Genomic DNA, 23,211 nt, shown 5'->3' on the forward strand with positions numbered 1-23,211 from the left:
CTCCCTCCCTCCTTACTCAGTCTCTCTCTCTCTCTCTCTCTCTCTCTCTCTCTCTCTCTTCTATCTCCTATCTCAGTCTGTTCTCTACCTGACAGCCATGGAACATGTTCACAGGTCCAGACAGAGCCTGTGCAGCAGTCACAACCCAGCCGTAACATCGGCTCTTTCCTAGCACAGGACTCCATCTGTAGTCAAACAAGCTCTATTATCATGCCACTGTGTATTTTTGACAGTGCACATACTGTTCATGTATATACACACAACGCTCTCACTACAGAGATAGCGTATAAAGTAAACAAGTACCCAGACAGGCCAGATCATTCCAGTTTCTGTAACCAAGAAATTGTGAAAAAAGATTGTGCAACCGTTTCCTCAAATGCATTGTCCTTGTGTAGTGTTTTGGTGAGTTGCACTAACAACACTGTGGCCCAGAATCTCCCATAAATATTTCATCTGTGTCATGTTGTAGTTGCCACCCAGTCCATACCATGTCATTTTCATGGTCCTCTAACCAGTTGTTGACTAACAACCTTTGGATTCATAATAAATCATGAAGTAACCTTACGAAAGAGGGAGAGAGTTTGTTCTGTTATGGGTTTTGTCTTGTGTTGACATGGTAAACACACTCCGTTATCCAATTATTACATAGAGTGAATAAAGAAAGCCACGCCTAGCTGTTCGTAAACATGACTTTGGTTGGATTTTGTATCACAGGGAAATTATTTAAATATAAAATGTAAAAATCTTGAGTCTAAATTTTGGCTGTTTTTAATTTACATATATTTAAGATTAAAAGGTCTACAGTTTTGTTTATCTGGCATGTACCTGATAAGCACTAATGGTTACTTTTTTGTACCAGTCAAATGAAGATTTTAGCTGTTTTTGGAATAACTCTGTATTTTTTAGGCCAACCTTTTGCTGATTTTCCACAGGGACCTCTTTCATGAAAGTTGTAATCAGCTGATCTAATTACTGATCAACTGGAGTTTACAATATACAAAAGCAAAAGAGCACAAAGAAATGAAAGTGGTGCGTTTGCTTTCATCATGTCTGTTCCGTCCTTCTGTCTCTGTTCCCAGACTGCATCACTGTGGTCTTATGAGATTTCCCAGCATGCTTTTCTCACGGTGTAATATCACACCTGAGTATAGGGTGACTCTTGTTGGAGCCTGGGGCATTTGGGTCAACTTTACACCACTCTGCTGTAGCGGGTGGTGAAACACACACACACTTACTCACACAAATACATACATACAGTAGGTAGCTGAAGACTAAACAGTGATGAGGCCGTTGTACTTGTCATTATGGGTTTTGTTGAGTATGTGTGTACACAAAGTCTCATGGCAGTGCTAATGACATTTTACCTAAGGTTCCTGCACACCCATTTGTTTAGTTACTCTAACATTGACCAAAAATATATCATTAATAATAATAATAATAATAATAATGGTATAATGGCCTAGTGTGTGTGTATCTTGTTTTTATATGATCATGGCTGTTTGCAGTTTTAATCTTCAATTGCCATTTTAAGAACATATTTTACTGCATTTCTGCTAACATGTATTGTATTTATAGCTACATTTTTGCTTTTTCAGGATAATAGGTGTGTCTATTTTTTTTGGCTACTTTGATGTTTGTTTTAGCTTTAAAGAGGGGAATGTGTGACCAGTTGACAAAGGATGTGACCAAACTAAATGGAAGGGTTTGGGGTTAGACCAGATCTGTAATGTCTTGTGACACCATGTGGACACACACCCGTTGGAGCTTGTCAGGAGACTCCTACCTGCTTTATACCCAGTTTTAGCGTTGGGGAGCATTGTGTTTCTAAAAGAGGAAGAGCTCCTCTAGGAAAGTCCTCACAGTGAGTGTCATGATTTGTTATTCATTGACAGTGTCACTGCATACCTGTGGCAGGTGCAGTCATTCGGAGTCTATTATTACCACTCATGAATTCATGGTAATGGTTTTTCGGAACCAGACAAGACTCTTATGAACAAGATACAAGTCTGATGATAAAACTAACCTGTCTACATGCTTTTGCTGGCAAAGGTTTTTGTGACTAATGGAAATGTACCACTGACATGAGTATGTGAGCAAGTTGCCAAGTATTTTGCAACCACTATGGGAACATGTAGACTTTACATTAAAGTTCTTTTCTTCCTTAACGTAGAGAGTCTCAGATTACAGTTGTAGGTATGTCATTGCAGAAGTCCCTACAAAGGCTTGGTCTTCACCTTTGGACTATGCTGTAAATGTCACCCAACAGGACGGCTGCACACAGCAATCACTACAGAAGCTCAAATGACAATAATGTGCTTGAGGTGGAAGTCATGAGTTGTCACAGTTAATTGAGAAAAGGTTAGGTGTGAAAAGTCCAGGATATGTACACAGGAAAGACACTTCTTACATGCCTGCACTGAGACAAGGGGACCTGGGCTGTTTGCACCATCAACTCTTGGTAGTTTGAATGCACAAGTACACTGATGTTATCAGTGATCATTCAAAGCATGTTAACAAAACATGTCAGGCTCAGAGTCACTCTCTCATTCTGAAAATGTGTGTCAACCTCAAGGACATTTGAAATAGAATATTTGACATTTAAATAAGGTTTTACATAGTGGTTTTTTAAACATATTTTGTAACTCAAATTTATAGACTTTATGACTCTTAACTTCAACTACAATCAAACATGCAAACTTACTGAAAAGCAGAAAAGGTGAGGCTGGAAGATCTTCAGTCAAATCATTGGAAGGTTATGGATCTTTGGGTTTTATTTAGAACTGACTCATTTGGTTTAGACTTTATCTGAACTAAAGCACAAATGCCTCAGAATCAAACTGTGACTCAGACTTTGTGTGTGACTACGTCTTTAAATTGGCACAATGCATTACTAATGAAAAATAAATTCCTCCAAATATTTTAAAGCTAAAACAGAGAATGCACAAATCATCCACAATAAGAGCAGAAAGAGGTATTAGAGGATTTGAGTCGTTATACTTTGACGACATCTAATGGTGAAAATGTATATTGCAACTAGTGGTTGCCTGTTCAGCTGTAAATAATGGACTGTCTTCCTTTTTGCCTGCAGTTTCCTGTGTTGCCCCTGCTCCAGGAATTGGTTCTCAGCAAAGTTGAAGTTGGTATTTTCTTACCGGCTGCTTGGTGGCGGTGAAACAGTGATTTCTTGGCCCTATTTATCAAATCTGCCACCAGTGCAAAAGCCGGAGATGTAATCATCCTGGTTTTTCATTTTAAGATGTCAAAGATGTTTTCCTGAATGTGTGAGAACTGCTATAAGGATGAAGACAAACTAGAAGTGAACCTTTTTTTTTTTTAATATCGCTGACTGAGATAGTGTTTAAAGACATGTTGTTAGTTGTTAGTTATAAATACCATGAACTCTCAAGAGAAAAAAGATGGATAGGTAAGTTACTTAGAATTAACCTCGACGGGTTATTTTCAGAAAACTCATCAATACCCCATTTATAGTTTTTGATCTATTATAACTACATCAGAACACAGGTATAGCACGATGATCTCTGACCCGGTCCTGATGTAATTAAAAATATAACATACCTAATTTTAAAAACTCGTACTTTTCGCACTATTGCATTTAAAAGAAAAGAAATTGGTTGCTCAATATTAAACAGTATGTCTTCCATTATTATATTATATTCGCTTTTCGGGATTTCCGTTTAACCAGAAGCCAATCAGCAATCCTTAAAAAACAACCAATCGGATGAGACTTCTCGGTGTGACAGTTGTTGTGGCGCATGCGTATTGTTTTTTTCTCCTGTAGCAGCAGAACACACAGCACCTCAGTCTTGGCCCCCACTCTCAGCAGCAACACGGTTGGCACCAACAGCATCACCGGCTCCGGTGGCACAGAGGGAGGATGGTCCAGCGGAGAACCTGCCGGGAGTGTGAATGACAGGGAAGTGCTGATGGCGTCTGGTTTTTGTCTGTTTCTGAACGCGCGACTGGCGGCGACCAAGTGAAACGGCTGTGTGAGTTAAAAACGAAGGGCTCTGTTGTTCTGCTGTAGGTAGTTAAGGCTAACAAAACAAGCTAACGTAAACCTGCGAGAGAGTCTCAGAGATAGATGCAGTGTGCTGGCTAACAGGCGGCAAGCAGGGACTTCTGTTGTGAAGGTTTCCCCATGCCGCCGTCAGCTGTGGGTAACAGTAAAAAAAAAAAAAAATCCTGAGCGGGACTGTTTTTATAGGCAACGTTTGCTTTGTGGTTTTCACGAGACTGACAGCTGTGTTTCAACAAAAGAGCCGTGGGGCCGCAGCGTGGACAGAAACACAGAAAGAGAAGTGGGCTGCTTTTTGTTTGTGCTCCATTTCACGCTGACAGACTTCTTCTTTGGGGAGATCCACACGAGGTCTGACCTGAATCTGAGGGATACACGGTGACCCAGCTTAATATGAACTGGAGTGTTTTGGTTTTTTTTAAAGTTTCTGTTCCCCATTAGGGAAACTCTTGACAAGTTTAATGTCAGATGTGACAGACTCCAGACTCTGTCCTTTAGCAGCAGCAGTGTGATCCACCCAGGGTTTGGTTAAACAGTTTGAGTTTATGTGTGTCAGCTGACAAGTTTTGGTGCCAGCAGTGACTCAGAGCATTTACACGATATTAAATAAACCCTAATGTGAGTCTTGGATTTTGAAATTGCCAACCAGGCACCACTGAACCACGGTTCTCTCTGTAGGAGCAAAGACTGTCAAAATGATGTTTTTGGTTCTCACTAACTGTATGTGGATAAGGGAATTGTACTATTTAAGTGTGCTAAGAGGACCATCTCTGGGTTGTTGTTTTTTTAATCATAAGCAGAAGCACAGGGCTTCTGTCGCATCTGAGTAGCATTTTGAAAAGCTTTTACTTGTTCAGTTTGAGATAATAATAGAGAGAAGAATATAAAGCAGGATTCACCACAGAAATGTCACTGATTTTATGGTTTTTCGTTCTCACACACTCCAATGCACAGTGGCTGAGTACAGGATTAAAAGAAGGGGACAGAGGTGGGTTGAATCACATCTAAAAAACCTAGGTCAAAAGACACCTGCCGTGTACAGTGTGACACAGGTATAACACCTGTACACAGGGAGGTTTTTCACCTGTTTAGATCTCAGATTAGCTCCAGCACTACCCTGCTAAGGAAGAAGTGGTAGACAGTGGATGGATGGATAGAACCAGCATTTTATTTATTCCTTTGTAGTAATACCTCAAAATGAAAATGAAGATGTGAGGATTCAATTGTTTAGTAACACAGAGTTCCATGTGTTCTCAGAGATCAGACAGAGCTGATGGGCTCTACAGTGTGTCTCTTTAAAATGTACTTCACAGTCTGTCCAGTGTGTGAGGAGACAGTAATAGATAACGGCTCGCTCGGTGTCTCTGCCTGAGCATCTCAACTCTCCTGCCTGTAACTATGGATACAGTGAAGAATTCATTATTTAGCCTTTATTCAATTAAACATCTATTTGCATGTTGTTTATTAGGTTTTCTGTTTTTAAAATTATGTAAAGAAGTTCCTGTTGTGATATTGATAGCCAGTGTCACTTTTCACTGTTTTTTTAACACTAGTGTTTGAGGATTGTGCTTATATGGTTGCAGGTTTAAACCTCAGCGCTGGCTTTGCTGTGTTATGGTGTGGCTATTTAAGTAGTGAAGGAGAAGATGGAGAGGACTCACTAACTCTGGCCTTCATATGTAAAACAGTGTGGGCTGGGATGGCACCTCATTGTTGATATGTCCACACAGCGATGCTTCATTTGGAAGCACCTGCTGGGTTCTGTGGTGGTGCTGACAGTCGTCACTCTGAGTACAGCAGCCCAATCCAGTGATGCACCTTCAAAGTTTTCACATGGACTCTACTCCAGTCAGACTTTCTGTGCTTATTCAGCGTGAGGGACGGTGACTGACAGACAGAGAAGGCGAGTAGTGAACTGCAAGTAAGAAGTGTATACAAAACACTGAGCCAACTGGACAGCCTGGCCTATTGATTATAGTAAACCCCTACATGATCACTACCACTGTCCCTCTAAAAATACACACACATCACAGTCACACAACCTCCAGAATATTTCTCAATGGTGGCAGCTACTGTGCAAACCGTATGTCTTCTTCTGTCTGTGTGTGTGTGTGTGTTTCCGTCTGTCTGTCACAGCAGAGAATGGGAGGCGGTTGATGGGAGGCAGCCAGCCGCGTTATTCAAATGTTCCAGAGCCCAGTCAGCCACTAGCCAACTGTAGCCGGCTTAAAGAGGCTCTTTGTGAGGGCCAGACAGATGGCCATAGAATGAAGACCATAATGATACTCCCAGCGCCCCCCCCCACACACACACGCACACAGCCACATGCACAGTCTGCACTTGTTATGGATTGTTGTGGTTTGCATTTCTGTGTGTGTTTAAAGACGAGACAGGCTGTTGTTGTGGTACAGAGAGATGGGCAGAGGCCCAGCAGGAAAAGGGGAATTGAAGCAGAACACATTGATAAAAGCAGTGATTTTAACTGACATGTTAACGTGAACACCAGTGGCTCTTTACTGTATGTTTCTTTCTTCACATTTAGTTTGTTGAATTGTTTCAGTGATTTCACAGTTAAGGGAGTGTGTCATAACAACAGTCAAAAGAGCCTTGGTAGCAAAGATATCTGCAGAGGATTTATGAACTCCAGCCATAGCTGTGATTCTTCTGATTCTTCGGTTACGGATGCAAAGTGAAACTGGTTTTGACACATTTAAAAACTGGTCCATCTCCAACAGACTGAAGAACAACATGTGAACAGTTTGATAGCGTGCTACAGTTAGCTCACAGGAACCAGCTCATGTTGGTTTGGGATTCATTAACTTTCCTCTCTGATCTCCTCTCTTCATAAGCATCACTCTGTCTTTTGGCTTCATCGGTCTCTCATTCTCTCTATTCATGGTAAGATCAAATGCTTACTCCTGTGATCGATGGATAGACTGATTGATTGAGTAACGCTCTCCTCGTCTCACTCTTATCATGCCCTCTTTCTTCATACCATAACCAGCTTTTCCCCACTATATTTCATCTCTAATATGTCTCCCTGTGTCTGTGTTTCTTCTTACAGGGCAGAATAACACTGAACCATGTTGCTCTAAGTTGTGACCTGTGGTGAGCAGGGGAGGTGGAGGAGGAGGAGGAAGAGGGAGGCGTAGGCCTACAAGCAGACGAACTTTGGCCACACTATCTTGCGGTGGCATTGAGCCAGCTTTAAGCCATGGGCAACACAGCCACCAAGTTCCGCAAGGCCCTGGTGAGCGGCGACGAGGCCCTGGCCTGGCAGCTGTATGAGGGCAACCCTCAATTCAGGGACGGCTTGGATCCAAATGCATCATATGGAGAGCAGTACCAGCACAACACAGCCCTGCACTACGTCTGCCGCCATGCCATGACACGTCTGCTCAGGTGAGACTTTGTTTTTTTCTATGTTATTTTCAATGTAAAGTCATTCATACCTTTATGAAATGCTTATAGTTCAGCCTGTATGAGAGCCTTAAATATCTTTGCCTTAAGAAAAGGACATGGATGAAGGGATGGATGGGCAAGTGGTCAGACAGGCTTGTTGGCACAGTCTTGAAGAATGAAGAATTGGTTTAATACACACAGATTTTTTTAAAAGATGCCTTTCATTTAGAGCAGATGTCTGTGACAGACGCCGCTCTGACAGAAAATCTGATTGACTGTTAGTAGGTTATATATTGTGAGCACTTGTGCTTGAGTAGATAGTTTTTGGATGCTGTACAATTTAATACATACTATTTAGCAAAGGACTAGTTAGCGCAGAGAAAATGTTGAATTTTGCAGACAATTCCAAGTTGCAAACCTGTATTTAGCCGTTTATTTGTTCATTTATTTACTTGGAAACTCATCCGGTGGTTATCAGTGGTTACAGCGCAGAGAGAATGTCAGCCGAGTTACTCTGAATTAGGCTTTAGCTGTCAACCCTGCAACATGAAGATCATGGTTCAAATAAACCTTAAGAACCTCAGGGTATAAAAAATCCTTGAATAATGTCATTACAGAAGCCATACGATTATCATTGCTGCTAACCCAATCTTAAATAAAGGGGTCAGTCAAAAAAAAACATACGGAAAGCAAGTCATCAGTGTGTCATTTCCTCCTTGCAGGGATAATTAAGCTGCTGGCCATGACCAAGACAGCTGATTCACGGACTGAATTTAAAAGCTGTCCACACCTCCTCCTCCTCCTCCTTCTCTACTTCTTGTTCTTCATCTTCTTTTTCTTCTTCTCCTCTTTTGCCCTTTGTTTCCATGATTACAGAAGAGAAGAGCCAGGAAGTTGTTTGAAAAAGGCCAGTCTATTATCTCTGCATCTGCATGTATGCACACTGGCGCGTGTTTAAAGCAGGAGGGAAAACTGTGACTCTTCAACTGCCTAATGTGTCCAATGTCTGTGAACATAACACAGCGAATCAATTGGTGCTATTTGTGTCCCTTCCCACCAACCTGTAACAGACCTGAGACGTGCAGCAAGCAGCTCTCAGTTCCTGACAATTACCGAAAAGGAAAATCAAGCATTCGTATGAACTGGACAGAGGCTCGGCGTGGAGACAGAGAAATCTCAGACAAAATAGAGTCACAGAGGACATGCGTGGGCTGGTGGATGCAGTGTGTTTTTCACATTATTTTTAACATGTATCTGCTTCATGTTTATGGTCTCCTAGATCCTCCTAACAGGCTACTGCTCTCATGGGATGTGCCGAGTGGGAAATGAAAATTAGACCTATTATTGGAAAACCGGGTGTGACTGAGGAAGTGTAACCCTTCCTACATAACTACCATTTACCCAGTGTGTAAATAATAAGCTGGAGATGCCATTGATTTTTCTTCTGTGAGAAAAGAGGTGTAGATTCTGTGAGCGTGGCGACACAGCAATGTTCGTCTTGCGTTTTCTTTCTTTCTTTTTTTTTACCTGCAGTGTTGTGTGTTTATTTTCTATGTTGTTTTCTTGCAGTTGTGTAATAATCAGATGTTCTAAAAAATGCTTGACTGTTGCAGTAATCATTTGCCTGTTGTTTCTAGTTGGCTGATATTATTGCCATCCATCCTGAACAAGTGGCAGTGTGTGCATATGTTTGTGTGGTGGCTTGTAGTTAAGTGATTATTGCTGTGCACATGAATTAATGGTGGCTTGTGGCTCACCAAATGATGAAAGGTCAAAAGTGCAGGAGCAAGACGGCAGTGGAAGAATGGACCAAATGGCTCCAAACAGGGTGTGATGCATTAGTGGCTGAGGCTTCCAACGAATAGAAGACAGAGCTGCGAGAGTGGGGTTTTCAATGGATTCAATATTATTATATATTAAAATAATATTCTTAAAAACTAGAATCAGAGAGGGCACAAAAACACAAATGTTCTTTTTCAAAATATATGAAACAAAATAGGTTAAGCCAGTTGAAAAAACGAGGTTCAATCTAAATCCTTATGGTGGTTTTGACAGACAACAACCAGAGAGGAGGGAAAAAAACAAATGACCTGACAGAACTACAACCACAGCTGAGCATCCAGTGCAACCAACACATCCATCACCATCTGTGTGCACTTGTGCGTTCACATCCACCAGTCAGCATGTCCATTATCGCAGAGATGTTAAACAGAAAAAGTCAATACTCTGCCATCTTCCCTCCCCTGTCTCCCTCTGTCTTCCTATTCTAACCACGACACTCACTTCAATATTGTCGTCCATTTGTCTCTCTCAAGGTGACCTCGTCTTTTTGCTGTTCTATGAAACCTGCTTTTTAAGATCATTTCTTTATGCCTTTTTCTTGAATCTCTCATTCACATAGATCCTTCCTGTTTAGCAAAGAGGGGAACCCCAACAAGCGTAATGTTCACAATGAGACGTGCCTCCATGTTCTGTGTCAAGGCCCGCGGATCCTGTTCCTGCCACAGGGAGCGCTGTCACCACGACTAGCTCGACCCCACAGGGACGAGCAGCGCCGTGCAGACTGCCTCCAGGTACTTTGGGAACGTGACGTGTTTATTAAAAAAGGTTCATGAACCTGTGAAGTTATGGCCAATCAGCATGGTGAACTGGTGTTGTGGTCTTCAGTAATGATTGACTTCAGAGGAAACTAACGACGTTGAATACTTGTTTTTAGACATGCCCTAGACAACCCTAACCCTTTTACCCAAATAATTCTTTTTGGTTTGTCTTTAAACCCTAGCAAAAGTCAACCTAAGATGATCTACAGTTTTCAAATACACAAAGCTGCCAGTGTAGCACAAGCAGCCATGCTGTGCCGAAAGTCACCTTTCTACTGGTGCTGCGTTTAATCTCCCGCAGGATGTCTTAACTCTGTTTACATGCCTCAAGTAATTTCCTCTCAGGCGTCTCGTCTGCTGGAGTTATGCGGTGGTTGAGGTGGTGTTTCTGTCGCAGCAGCATCAGGCCAGTGTGTCTTGAGCTCAAACATAAGTTGATTGTGGGGTTTCCTTCTGCCAGATGATCCTTAGCTGGACTGGGGCCAGGCTGGAGGGAGGCCAGTATGAAAAGGCCAACGTCAACGCCACTGACTACCAGAGCAGCACCTGTCTGCACTACGCTGCCGCTGCAGGCATGAAGAGCTGTGTGGAGGTGAGAGTGGAGTAAGCACTGGGATTCTCCTGGCTCTTCAAGTGGACTATTTCACTGCTCTACATTCTCTGGTGAAATCCTTAAGGCAATTATCTCCCTTTCTAATAGCCATCATTTCTTATGTCCTCTCTGTTTTGTCCCTGTAGCTGTTAATCCAGGGCGAGGCGGACCTTTTCGTAGAAGACGAGGACAAGCTGACACCGTGTGACCATGCGGAGCGATTTCGCCACACCGAGCTGGCCCTTAGCCTGGAGTCGCAAATGGTTTTTTCCTCCTCTTCGACTCAGCAGTCAAACACAGACGCACATGTTGAAAACAACCTGCTGCAGTACAAGGAGGTGAGACCATAGTCATGAGTCGATGGGATTTCCTGAAGTTGAAGTATTCTTCTGGAGGGGAGTTGTCATTGGTGTCATCTAAATTGTTTATTGTGGAGATACAATGACATTTCCAGTGAATGTGCATGAGTAACTGCTCTTTGTGCTCTGCATGTCTGGGATTCCGTAGTGAAAAAATAGAAGCTGCATCAGTGCGTCACTTTAAAAAGAAAAAAGTTCCCACGGAGCTGTTTATTCTTTAAAGGTCAAAAATGGCACTGTTTCTCATAAGCGGGACAGAACATACTTCCTGTCAGACCTCTGTGGCTCAGTTGAACAGAGGCCAAATGATAGCAGTTTGATTTTACATCCTGCAGCCAAACTTGTGCTAATACTTGATCGTATTCTCTCTCTCTCTCCCTCTCCCTTCTTCCTTCTTCCTTCTTCCTTCCACCCACACACACAGTGCTCACTGCCTAGAATCCCAGTCAATTTCATCTCTATCACGTCACAATTTTCCTTATTTTTGCCAAACACAAAAAGTCTTAATTTTTATATTTTTCATTATAATATGGTTACATCTATCTGTTCTTTTTTTTAATATTTTTTGTTCAATCTGTCCTTACAGCCCTATGAAGGACTCAAGCTTCAGGACCTGCGGAGGCTGAAGGACATGCTGATTGTGGAGACGGCAGACATGCTTCAAGCCCCTCTTTTCACAGCTGAAGCTCTGCTCCGGGCACATGGTGTGTTTGCCTCCCGGATAAAATTGTCATCCATGATTTATAATGAACCCCAGGCCATTACAGGGTGATTGCAACATTTGTAGAAATACAGGAGTGAACGGAATATTTAAACGTGTCCTTCCTCCCTCTCCCTCTCTCTCTCTCGCTCTCTCTCTCTCACACACACACACACACACACTCAGACTGGGACAGGGAGAAGCTCCTGGAGGCCTGGATGTCAGATGCCGAAGGCTGCTGTCAGCGCTCCGGTGTGGCCATGCCAACTCCACCACCCAGCGGCTACAATGCCTGGGACACTCTACCCTCACCTCGCACTCCCAGGACCCCACACTCACCCCTTACACTCACCCTCACCTCCCCCACAGACAGCTGTCTCACGCCTGGTGAAGAAAGTCTGGCTACGGTGAGACACAGAAGTGTTTCCTTGAATGGGAACTCTTCACAGCGTGTTCAGTGAGGATGGCAGTTCTGTAGAAAATCAGTTTCTTAAATGAGGTTCAGTGTTTTGCGTTTTAAGGCAATAGCTGTGACTATATCAGCATTGGGGGGTCAACAGTAGTCACATCTACAAAGGGGTTGTGCTGTGAAGCACTGGTATAGTCACTTTCAGTTTAGTTCAAAGGCTATGAAAGGACAAGTACCTATATATAATCTATATTTCAGTCTAAACTTGATGAGTGTTTGAGAGAATACACAAATGACTGGTTAGGTTTTAAGCTGTTGCAAAAGTTTTCCAACCAGAGCTGGGGTGTTTGTTAAACAGTTAGTGTCTCACTCCTCACTTTGTTAAAGTCTAATCCACTCTCAGTCAGATTAGATATTAACCCAGATGAAGGATCTTTCCTTTCTTGGTTTTTGCACATCAGCAGCAGCCTGTTGTCCTCCCCTGTGAAAAAATGTTTTGTCTGAAAGCTGTGAATCTGGTTCTTCCAGAGTTTACACAGTAAAGAGGGAGTTTGTTTCATTCCAGGTAATGAATGGGAGTTTATGACTTTGAAGGTATAATGAAATACACTGAGCTTTAGAAAAATATACCCCAGCATGGTGTATATGCACAATGGAATGAACTTAATCCTGTTTATCACACTCTCAGTCTGTTGGTTTGTCCTTCCCCTGGGTATAATGAATGTGATGACATGGCAGAATGCACTGAATCTTAATTAAATTGAACATAACAATTCTACAGGCGCTGTTATGGCTTCACAGTGGGAATGACATGATTTGTTACTGCCTTTCTCTCTGCAGTGTGGTATTTGTCTCTGCTCCATCTCTGTCTTTGAGGACCCGGTGGACATGTCCTGTGGCCATGAGTTCTGCAGAGCATGCTGGGAAGGGTAGGTCACTATGGATTTGTGTGCTTTACCTAAGTGACTTTACTTTCTCAAGTTGAGAATTATGATAGTTTTTTTCTTTGGTGTTTCTTTGTCCAAGGTTCCTCAATGTGAAGATTCAGGAGGGCGATGCACACAATATTTTCTGTCCAGCGTTTGAATGTTATCAGTTGGTGCCAGTGCACGTGATAGAGAGTGTGGTTTCCAGAGAGATGGACCAGCGATACCTGCAGTTTGATATCAAGGTAGCAACATCAGTGCTTCTTTTCTACTTTACATACTTGAATGTTGCATCCACTAAATCTTTGATCCCTGCCATTTAATCCTTGTCCTTTCTCGCACTCCCTTGATCCTTTTTCTCAGGCATTCGTGGAGAACAATCCCGCCATCCGCTGGTGTCCAGCAGCACGTTGTGAGCGGGCGGTGCGTCTCACCCGACCAGGTCCAGGAGACAATGACCCCCACAGCTTTCCACTGTTGTCTTCCCCAGCTGTGGATTGTGGCAAGGGTCACCTCTTCTGCTGGTATGAAAACTATGCAGCTTTAATGCAGATGTTACTGACATTACTTACTTAAACCAGGCTCTGATCTGTCAAGCACAAGTCATTGGAAAACTTTGTTCCAGTCACAGGTTAGGTCATTGGAAAGGTCCGTTTTAGTTTCTAAAACTTGCCTAATATCTTAATGGAAAGATATTCACAGTCCCTGTTCCCCGTATTTCATTTTGAACCTGCCTTTAATCCTTCTTGTCTGCAGGGAGTGCCTCGGTGAGGCCCACGAACCATGTGACTGTCATATGTGGAGAAACTGGCTCCAGAAAGTCACAGAGATGAAGCCAGAAGAATGTAAGTCTATCCTAATTTTGTTTTTTCAGTTGCTTTTTTTCCAGGAATTCCAATTATTACTGGTGGACCTGGTGAACTGTGTGTCAGTGTAACTGAGACAGTGAACGCCTCACTGTCAGACCAGTCTTTTCTGGAGTTTTTTTTTAACAGTGGCAGGTGTTTTCTTTGATATTTGCCAAATGTTAGCATGTGTTTGCCAGAGGGTGTATCTGTGGGGCAGGTGTTGGACAACGAAGAGGTGGCTCAACGGTGTGTGTGTGTGTGTGTTTTATCTCCAGTGGCAGGTGTGAGCGAGGCCTACGAAGATGCTGCTAACTGTCTGTGGCTGTTAACCAACTCCAAGCCGTGTGCCAACTGCAAGTCACCTATTCAGAAGAATGAGGGCTGCAATCACATGCAGTGTGCCAAGGTATACCCACCAAACCACAGGTCACGGTTGCACAAATCTGCCATTTAATTCCTGGTAATTAGTTTTTTTTTCTTAAGGGGATTTTCAACAGCACATGCAGTTTTCTTTGCCTTTTGTTTTTCAAGCCTGTGTTCGGTCATTGCTGTTCCCACATCAGTTATTACATTTCACTGAACAGTTTTGTTTGTCTAATTTCTTTTCTTGCAAAGATCAATACAAGGTTTCACATCCATTCAATCAGGACGGGTGTTATTAAAAGACAAACATTAAAAATATTTGGATAAGAAAATGTCATTGCCTTTCTCAAATATTGAAGCTGGAGAACAAATTGTCCACAACATTTGAACAGAATGGTTTGCTTGCTATGAGCTGTTAAATTTAGAACACTTTCTGTCCATCAGCTTTGTCTGATACGGACCTTGATTATGTCTTATACGCCTTTCAGTCTCTTTATTCTGATAAACACTGGTGCTTTTGAATAAAGCTTGTCCTGATTTTACAGTATAGTAAAGTATTTTCATTTGTGTACACTCAGATACCTAGTACTGTCATGGTTCTTTTTTAGGTTTGATTTTAATTAATATGCAATGAACTGCAAGACACTGATGTATTGACTAAAGTGACAGGCAGTGTGTTGGTGTGAGGTCAACACAAACCACAATGAGGAAAAACATATTCAGAAATATTTCAATAAAATATATCAATAAAATATTGATATGAAAATAAAAAGAAAAAAGAGTGAGAAGCATATGTGGGTGTTGAAAGGTCTTAATATTATTCTGTTTCATCAATTTATTTTGTTGGAACTTCCACCACAACTGCTCTCTCTCTCTCCCTTGTTGTTTAGTGTAAGTACGATTTCTGCTGGATCTGCCTGGAGGAGTGGAAGAAGCACAGCTCATCGACCGGAGGCTACTACCGCTGCACCCGCTACGAGGTCATACAGCAGCTGGAGGAGCAGTCCAAAGAAATGACTGTGGAGGTACAAATACTTCTGCCACATGATCATGGACGGTCATGTATTAGCCACACATGCTCTGATGTATAATGATGCTAAAATGTGTTTTCTTTTTTATTTGTCATAGGCAGAAAATAAGCACAAGAGTTTTCAGGAGCTAAACCGTTTCATGCACTATTACACTCGCTTCAAGAACCATGAACACAGTTACAAGGTAATGTGGTCTGGAAGACCTGGGCTTTTAAGACCTCACTTTTCATCTTTGAATATCAGAATCTCGGCTTTTTGTTGTGTGATGAATTGAATTTTAAACATCACAATGAAATCTCGAGTATTCAAATCTTCAGGATTTTTTCTCTACTCTACTCTCAGATAGACTTTCTGGATCAGAACTCCTCCCAGTGTATTCGTCCCACAAGTACATTCTGAATGTGGAAAGTGTGCTTTTTCATTTAGTTCTGCTGACTCCTGCAATAAAATACAGCACAGCCTTAAACCCTAACTCCCCTTTGGACATTTTAGAAATCTGATCTTCAGCCTTCCAGTATTTAATTGTAGATGTTTTATGTCAATGTGATCTTCTTCTTTTTTGTTGTTGTTGTTGCTTTAGTGTGTCTGTTGTTAGTGAAGTGGCGTTTTTTCTGTTTTACCAGTGTAAGTGTAAATCTAAACCGTGTGATGTCACAACTATTTACCTTCTGGGTTTCTCGTCTCTGTTATTAGCTGGAGCAGAAGCTGCTAAAAACTGCTAAAGAAAAGATGGAGCAGCTGAGCAGAGCCTTCATCTGCCGTATGTTTCTCCACAGACCTTGAAATTTTAGTTTGTGTTTCCAGGAAAACATTTCTGGTTAAAGTCACAGCTCATCTATGTTGTCTTACTTTCTCTCTGTCTCATGTGTCCGTATCATTCCGACCCACTGTGGCAGGTGAAGGCACTCCTCCAGACACGCGTTTCATCGAAGACGGTGTGACAGAGCTGCTAAAGACGCGCCGCGTGCTGAAGTGCTCTTACCCGTACGGCTTCTTCCTGCAGCAGGGCAGCACCCAGAAAGAGATATTTGAGCTCATGCAGGTAATGTGATAAATACAGTGTTATCCATTTATTCATACATCCTGTCTGTAAGAACAGGAGGAGAACTGAAACCCCTACAGTCGTCCTGGAAAAAAAGGTACAGTATGTAAGAAATGTATCGCACGAGATATAAAATTGCTCTGCTTTGTCATCAGAGATTAAGGAAACGTGGTACAGAGAAATCCTGACTCATGCTTCCTGATGCGCTCAGAATTTCAATTTCTTAAAACTGTTTTTTTGCCTCACACCTTCTTTCCATCAGTTAAAACCTTGGTTTGTATACTGCTAGTTTAGCACATCATATACACCATTGCAAACCAAAGCTTCTCACCGTCTGCTGCTGCTGTTGACGTTCTGATTCTCACCTTGTTGCTGTCACCAGGACTGTACAAAACAGATCTAATGTGAAAATCTGTTCAATTGATTCGTCCTCATTCCATGCTCCCAGCCCAACACTTTCAACTGTATCAGGAAATACCATTAAATGCCATTTGTTTTATTTCTTCTCCCACCAGACTGATCTGGAGATGGTGGTGGAGGATCTGGCTCAGAAAGTGAACCGACCGTACCTGCGAACGCCGTGTCACAAGATCATCAGCGCTGCGCGGCTGGTCCAGCAGAAGAGGCAGGAATTCCTGGCATCTGTGGCTCGTGGCGTGGCTCCCAACGACTCTCCTGAGCTTCCCCGTAGAAAGTGAGGACAAAGTCACACACAACAACAACATAAAAACATTTCCTTTTAGCTTGACTTTATAAAAATAAACACTGGCAGAGATCCAAGAGAAAAGGTTCAGGCATAAATGCCCCTGGGAAAACTTTTTTGTTCTTTTTCTACATTTCTTTCAGCTACCCTGGAGGATCATGGGACTGGGAGTACCTTGGCTTTGCGTCTCCAGAGGTAAAACAGTTTCATGTCCTTCACCAACACAGGACAGTTCACTCTGCAGCGATTGCGCTGTTTTCCATAAAAAAAAGATGCTGGTGCAGTTGGTGTCCCACTTCTGTTCTGGGTCGTCAACACGCGGCTGCAGCCGTGGCTGACACGGTGTTGTTATGCTTTCAGATGGGGAGTCGTCACTCTGTGCTGGGAGCCGATCAAAGGGACAGGCAGTCGCAGGTGAGGCTCCGCAGCTGCATGGAGTATTCTATATATTTTCCCTCATAGAGCAGGAGAATAGTGGTTTGAAGTGAGTTCAGCTCTAACCCAGTTTGTAATGTTCTCCTGCAGGATTATGCTGACATACAGTACCGCCGTAGACACAGGCCACGGCGCAGAGGAGAAATGCTGAGTTTGCACAACCTTAGAAGTAACAGCAACACACCTGAGACCAGCAGGAGGAGCGACAACACAGGTCTGCTTTTCTAAATTTATACAAATACCTTTTTGCAAGAGGCATTATCTAACCAGCAGAAAGGTACAGAATACATTTTACTTCTTATCATGTATTACATCAGTGGTTCCTACAGGGTATATAGAGACTACGTACTTTGTATTTTTTTTATTATGCAAATACAATACAATAATATGTTTAAACATTTTTGTTTTGAAAAAAAAATTTAAGCTGTCACATATGACAAATGCATGTTTTGAATTGTGTCACAGAACATGCTAGATTTATAGTCATCTTATAGCGGACGTCAATGCTCAGCTTTTACCTTAAGTGAAAAAATACGTCTCTGTCACATTTCCTTCCTGCCTTCAAATCAGACTTTTCCAGACATATTTTCTTTTCTCTCAGATGTTCACGAGAGGAACGATGGCCGCAGGAGAGTTCTGGGATCACTGGACGAAGATGATCCTAACATCCTCCTGGCCATCCAGTTGTCGCTCCAGGATTCCCGCAGGGAGCGAGGCCTGGACGGTGGAATAGAGGAGAGAGCGGAGCTGGACCACGTGCTGGACAGAGGACAGGACAGGATTCCTGGTCCAGCAGGGGACCTGGGTGAGGTGGCTTTGCACTCCCTCATCCCTGATGCTCCTCAAGGAGCTAGAGGCGCCGCCACCTCCTCCTGTTTCCCTGCTTCTAGCCTGGAGCCTCCTCGACCACCTAACAGGACAGACTCCAAACCACAGGCTCTCACCTCGAATCCCTACCCTCTACCTCCCCCGCCTCCCTCTCTCAGTGCAGAACTGCTGGAGTTGGGAGACAGCCTTATGAAACTGGGGAACATCACCACTCCCTACAGCCAGGAGCAGCTGTGTTCACACCACGCGTACAGCCATAGCACTCTGTCTGCTGCTTACACTGGTCCCAGCCATAGACAGGACCAGAGTTCAGTGCTCGACCACATCACCATCACAAACCCCCACTACGATGGCACAGAGCAGAGTTACTGCTGCTCCACTGCTAATCTGGCTGGTGAACACACTGCCACCTGTGCCCCCGATCACACACACAACCCCACCCCTCCCTGTACATACAACCAGGAACAGGCAGCCAAATATGATGGCAGTCAAAAACCAGAGGGCTCTTACAACCCCCGCCCTGAGCACACCAGCTCCCATGCTCCGGAGCGGCCCAACGTCCTCGAACACCTGCCCAAGGTGGCCCATCAGCCTCTAACCAGCAGAAAGGTACAGAATACATTTTACTTCTTATCATGTATTACATCAGTGGTTCCTACAGGGTATATAGAGACTACGTACTTTGTATTTTTTTTATTATGCAAATACAATACAATAATATGTTTAAACATTTTTGTTTTGAAAAAAAAATTTAAGCTGTCACATATGACAAATGCATGTTTTGAATTGTGTCACAGAACATGCTAGATTTATAGTCATCTTATAGCGGACGTCAATGCTCAGCTTTTACCTTAAGTGAAAAAATACGTCTCTGTCACATTTCCTTCCTGCCTTCAAATCAGACTTTTCCAGACATATTTTCTTTTCTCTCAGATGTTCACGAGAGGAACGATGGCCGCAGGAGAGTTCTGGGATCACTGGACGAAGATGATCCTAACATCCTCCTGGCCATCCAGTTGTCGCTCCAGGATTCCCGCAGGGAGCGAGGCCTGGACGGTGGAATAGAGGAGAGAGCGGAGCTGGACCACGTGCTGGACAGAGGACAGGACAGGATTCCTGGTCCAGCAGGGGACCTGGGTGAGGTGGCTTTGCACTCCCTCATCCCTGATGCTCCTCAAGGAGCTAGAGGCGCCGCCACCTCCTCCTGTTTCCCTGCTTCTAGCCTGGAGCCTCCTCGACCACCTAACAGGACAGACTCCAAACCACAGGCTCTCACCTCGAATCCCTACCCTCTACCTCCCCCGCCTCCCTCTCTCAGTGCAGAACTGCTGGAGTTGGGAGACAGCCTTATGAAACTGGGGAACATCACCACTCCCTACAGCCAGGAGCAGCTGTGTTCACACCACGCGTACAGCCATAGCACTCTGTCTGCTGCTTACACTGGTCCCAGCCATAGACAGGACCAGAGTTCAGTGCTCGACCACATCACCATCACAAACCCCCACTACGATGGCACAGAGCAGAGTTACTGCTGCTCCACTGCTAATCTGGCTGGTGAACACACTGCCACCTGTGCCCCCGATCACACACACAACCCCACCCCTCCCTGTACATACAACCAGGAACAGGCAGCCAAATATGATGGCAGTCAAAAACCAGAGGGCTCTTACAACCCCCGCCCTGAGCACACCAGCTCCCATGCTCCGGAGCGGCCCAACGTCCTCGAACACCTGCCCAAGGTGGCCCATCAGCCACCTGCCCAGCTGTGCCTCCCGTCTCCAGAGCTCGAGCCAGAGCTGCTGCTCTCACCGGTGATCCCCCCGGGGCGGCCTTTCACACCCAGCGACCCCCAGAGTCTGGAAGCCCTGGACCCCACAGCCAGTGCCCAGCTGCTGGACAACATCATGGCCTGGTTCAACAACAACATCAACCCCCAGAACAACCCCCAGAGCCTGGCCCTCATCCCGTCACCATCCACCACGGAAACAGAATCTTCCCCCGACACACATACCGAGACTGAGAGCCAGGCATCCAGAGGAGTGACCCCTGCCCAGCTCTGGCCGCCCCTGGAGGGCGAGCCACAGGTGGACGCAGAGTGTGAAAGTCCAAGATTAGGTGCTGCAGGTGAGGAAGTCGCGACAACACCGAGGCCGTGCACACTGGAGCTGGTGGACAGAGAGTCTGTCAGGGAGAGCGTTGACTTGGCGTGTGTGGCAGGCCTGTCGCTGGACGAAGTGCACACACACCCAGGGTCCTGCTCCCAAGAGCTGAACAGCCCCACAGACACTGCCCCCGCATCAGAGACCAACGTAGACCTTGTCCTTCATCTGAATGTGGATCAGTCGCCTGAGGAGTGGGAGGAGCAAGTCCACCTGGTCTGAAAGAGTTTAAAGAAGGTTGAGCCGAGTACGAGAGCGAGAGATGGAAAAAAAGAGTGAAGCACTAATTTAAAAAATAACAAAAAACCTAAGGATGAGGTAAAGCCTGTGTAGAAGACTGGGGGTTCTAGGGTCTGGAGTGTTTCCTGTTTGTATTATATTGTATTTAAAGAAGGACATGAAGCCCGGCACCCTTCTGTCCACTTCTGATGATGTCATACTTATTTTTATTTAAAAGGAGTGACAATGGAGTACATCAACTACTGAGACCATCAATAGACATTTAATGCTGTATGTGTTTTTTTAATTACTATTATTTTAGCTTTTTATTTATTTTTCTGCCTCATGTGTTTTCTGTTTGTTCAGGGTGAGGTTTTGGTGCTGCTGAATATCTCATTTGGCCTTGCTCTTACATTCACACACACAAGCCAAATCTGACGACGATGATGAAGAAGAAGACTGTAATCATGAAGCTTGTTAGCATGTTGTACAATCATAGGGCCATAATCCTCATATTTGGACCCTCATACACTTTGTGCCTGTTTTCTGATACACTGCTGAACTTTACATTGTCAAGACTTCAATAGATCACTGATGTAGTGTCTGTGGTGGGGGTCACAGCAGGTTCATCTGGATTAGATGACAAAGAGTCACAGCCACAGAGCAACACATGCAAGTTCAGTGGTTTTGCTCAAGGGCACTTCAACACCACGAGCACCGGTATTTGTTTTCAGGGGAATTAATCCTTGCAATCCTTGTCAGCCCTCGTCATATCTTTTCTACCAATCACGATAAGCAGTCAGTGGGAAACAAAAATGTTTATTTCTTTATTTTTCCCCATTTTTAAAAATGTTGTCTTATGTAGTTGTGACCAGAGTTGTTGAGTATGTGTGCCTTTTTAAGTTTCTATTATATTTGTTTCTTTTTGTTGTTTGTATTTATTTATGCTGTTATGTTGAGTGCACGCTGAACATTGTTATTCCTAATAATAGTAATGATAATAGTGACAGCTAATGGAGAACACACCACTCTGACTGTTGCCATAACACACTGAGCTTCTTGATGCACATGATTATTATGGTTTGACCTTTCAGTCCGGATTTGTCTGGACTTCATCACAGCTACGTTTCAGCAGTTTTACGATTCAGGGTGTGAACTGAGGCTGATCAGTTATTCATTCTCTTTAAACAACAACCGCATTCAAGTCTGGTGTTAATGCTTTGGTTTCATTTTGAAATTTGGGCCATTTGTCAAAACATTTTTTAAAAATCCTGGTTCTCCATCCTGTGATGTTTTAGGGATATCGTTGGAACATACTCGAGGTTCTTGTTCATATTTCTGTCTCATTTTGAGAATGTGATATGAACCTCAGACTGTATGGCGTAGAATTGAACACTCATCATCTACATCTACGTTAAACTGTGAAGGTGATGAGGGACAAATTGTAGGGTCCTAAAAAGACATTTAATGATGCCCACTATGCCATGAGTGTCCCACACTTCACTGCTTGGTAGACAGGACTACTGTTGTGTTGCATGGTCTCACGAGTGTAAGGTCTTTAAATTTGCACATGCAGGTTGTTTTAGAGTTGCACTAATCCAGTGCTTTCAGGCCAGATAATTAAAGCTGACAAGTAACACTTTTATATTATTATCATTGTTTGATTTGTTTTCCTACATCATAATTTGATTTGTGGCACTGGGCTGATGTCAGTGTCCTTTTGTACTTCATATATAATATTTATATTTTAACAGTCCCTCAGAAGAAATGAAAACAGAAAAAAAATAAGATGAAACACAATTGCACTTGCTAATAATGATACATTCCCAATGGATCCATGAGAGGTTTTGTTGTGTGGCCAAAACTCTAAAGTGAAAGTGTCAGTGCAAGGTTTACTCTCAATAAAATGAACTGAAAGTGTGTTAGTTCTAAACATTTAATTTCAAAACGTCCTCCAAAAAGAGGTTTGTGTCCTTTCACTGATGAAAATTTATATTTGATGGTAACCAATGATCTCATGTGCCAGTATCAGATATAACTAAAATAATTTTAAAAAATGCTTTATGCTTGGATATTTGAAACACATGGTGTGTTATTCATAGAATGTATGGTTCTGATAATGACAGGCGATTACATCTGTGAAAATCAAAATATACTGTATAGTAATGCTTTATTAAGAAGCTGGGAGTCGCGAACAGTGGTATTTGTCTCCCCCTGCTGGTTTTCATAAGTACACAACATTATCAAGTGTTTTGTTTTGCGGTCTTATTGTTTTTTCGGTCAAATGAATTAAACTGCATAAACGTTTAAAACAAGCAAACCTGTATGTAGTGACATACTGTTTGTACTCTGTGTACATTAGCTTTTTTATATTTTATTTCTATAAATTATATTTGTAATTAAAGGTGTGGATGTACAGGTTTTAGCCAACACCAAGGACTGTTTACACTCCATTGAAAATAATTACTTCTATTTATTTATATTTATTATCTTAAGCAGAGTAAGTAGATATTTCAGTTTGTAAAAGCGTAAACTTCCAAAAAGTTAAGCCAAACGCGG

General features: G+C 43.1%; 1 protein-coding gene across 1 annotated transcript; it reads left to right on the forward strand.

Annotated features, from left to right (window-relative positions):
• The first annotated feature begins 3,523 nt into the window (after positions 1 to 3,523).
• Positions 3,524 to 23,084, forward strand: LOC103394435 (ankyrin repeat and IBR domain-containing protein 1-like). The gene is made up of 22 exons (XM_008331745.3): positions 3,524 to 4,007; positions 7,101 to 7,438; positions 9,840 to 10,011; positions 10,499 to 10,630; positions 10,777 to 10,968; positions 11,576 to 11,693; positions 11,876 to 12,096; positions 12,939 to 13,027; positions 13,125 to 13,269; positions 13,388 to 13,548; positions 13,781 to 13,869; positions 14,148 to 14,278; positions 15,126 to 15,260; positions 15,364 to 15,450; positions 15,960 to 16,026; positions 16,163 to 16,308; positions 16,824 to 17,002; positions 17,155 to 17,206; positions 17,372 to 17,425; positions 17,537 to 17,660; positions 18,048 to 18,853; positions 20,014 to 23,084. The coding sequence occupies exons 2-22, from the start codon at positions 7,251 to 7,253 to the stop codon at positions 20,653 to 20,655; spliced, it is 3,930 nt and encodes a 1,309-aa protein (XP_008329967.1). The 5' UTR covers positions 3,524 to 4,007; positions 7,101 to 7,250; the 3' UTR covers positions 20,656 to 23,084.
• The last annotated feature ends 127 nt before the right edge of the window (positions 23,085 to 23,211 follow it).

Source organism: Cynoglossus semilaevis, chromosome 18 (genome assembly GCF_000523025.1).
Source record: "Cynoglossus semilaevis isolate Cse_v1.0 chromosome 18, Cse_v1.0, whole genome shotgun sequence".
NCBI lineage: Eukaryota > Metazoa > Chordata > Actinopteri > Pleuronectiformes > Cynoglossidae > Cynoglossus > Cynoglossus semilaevis.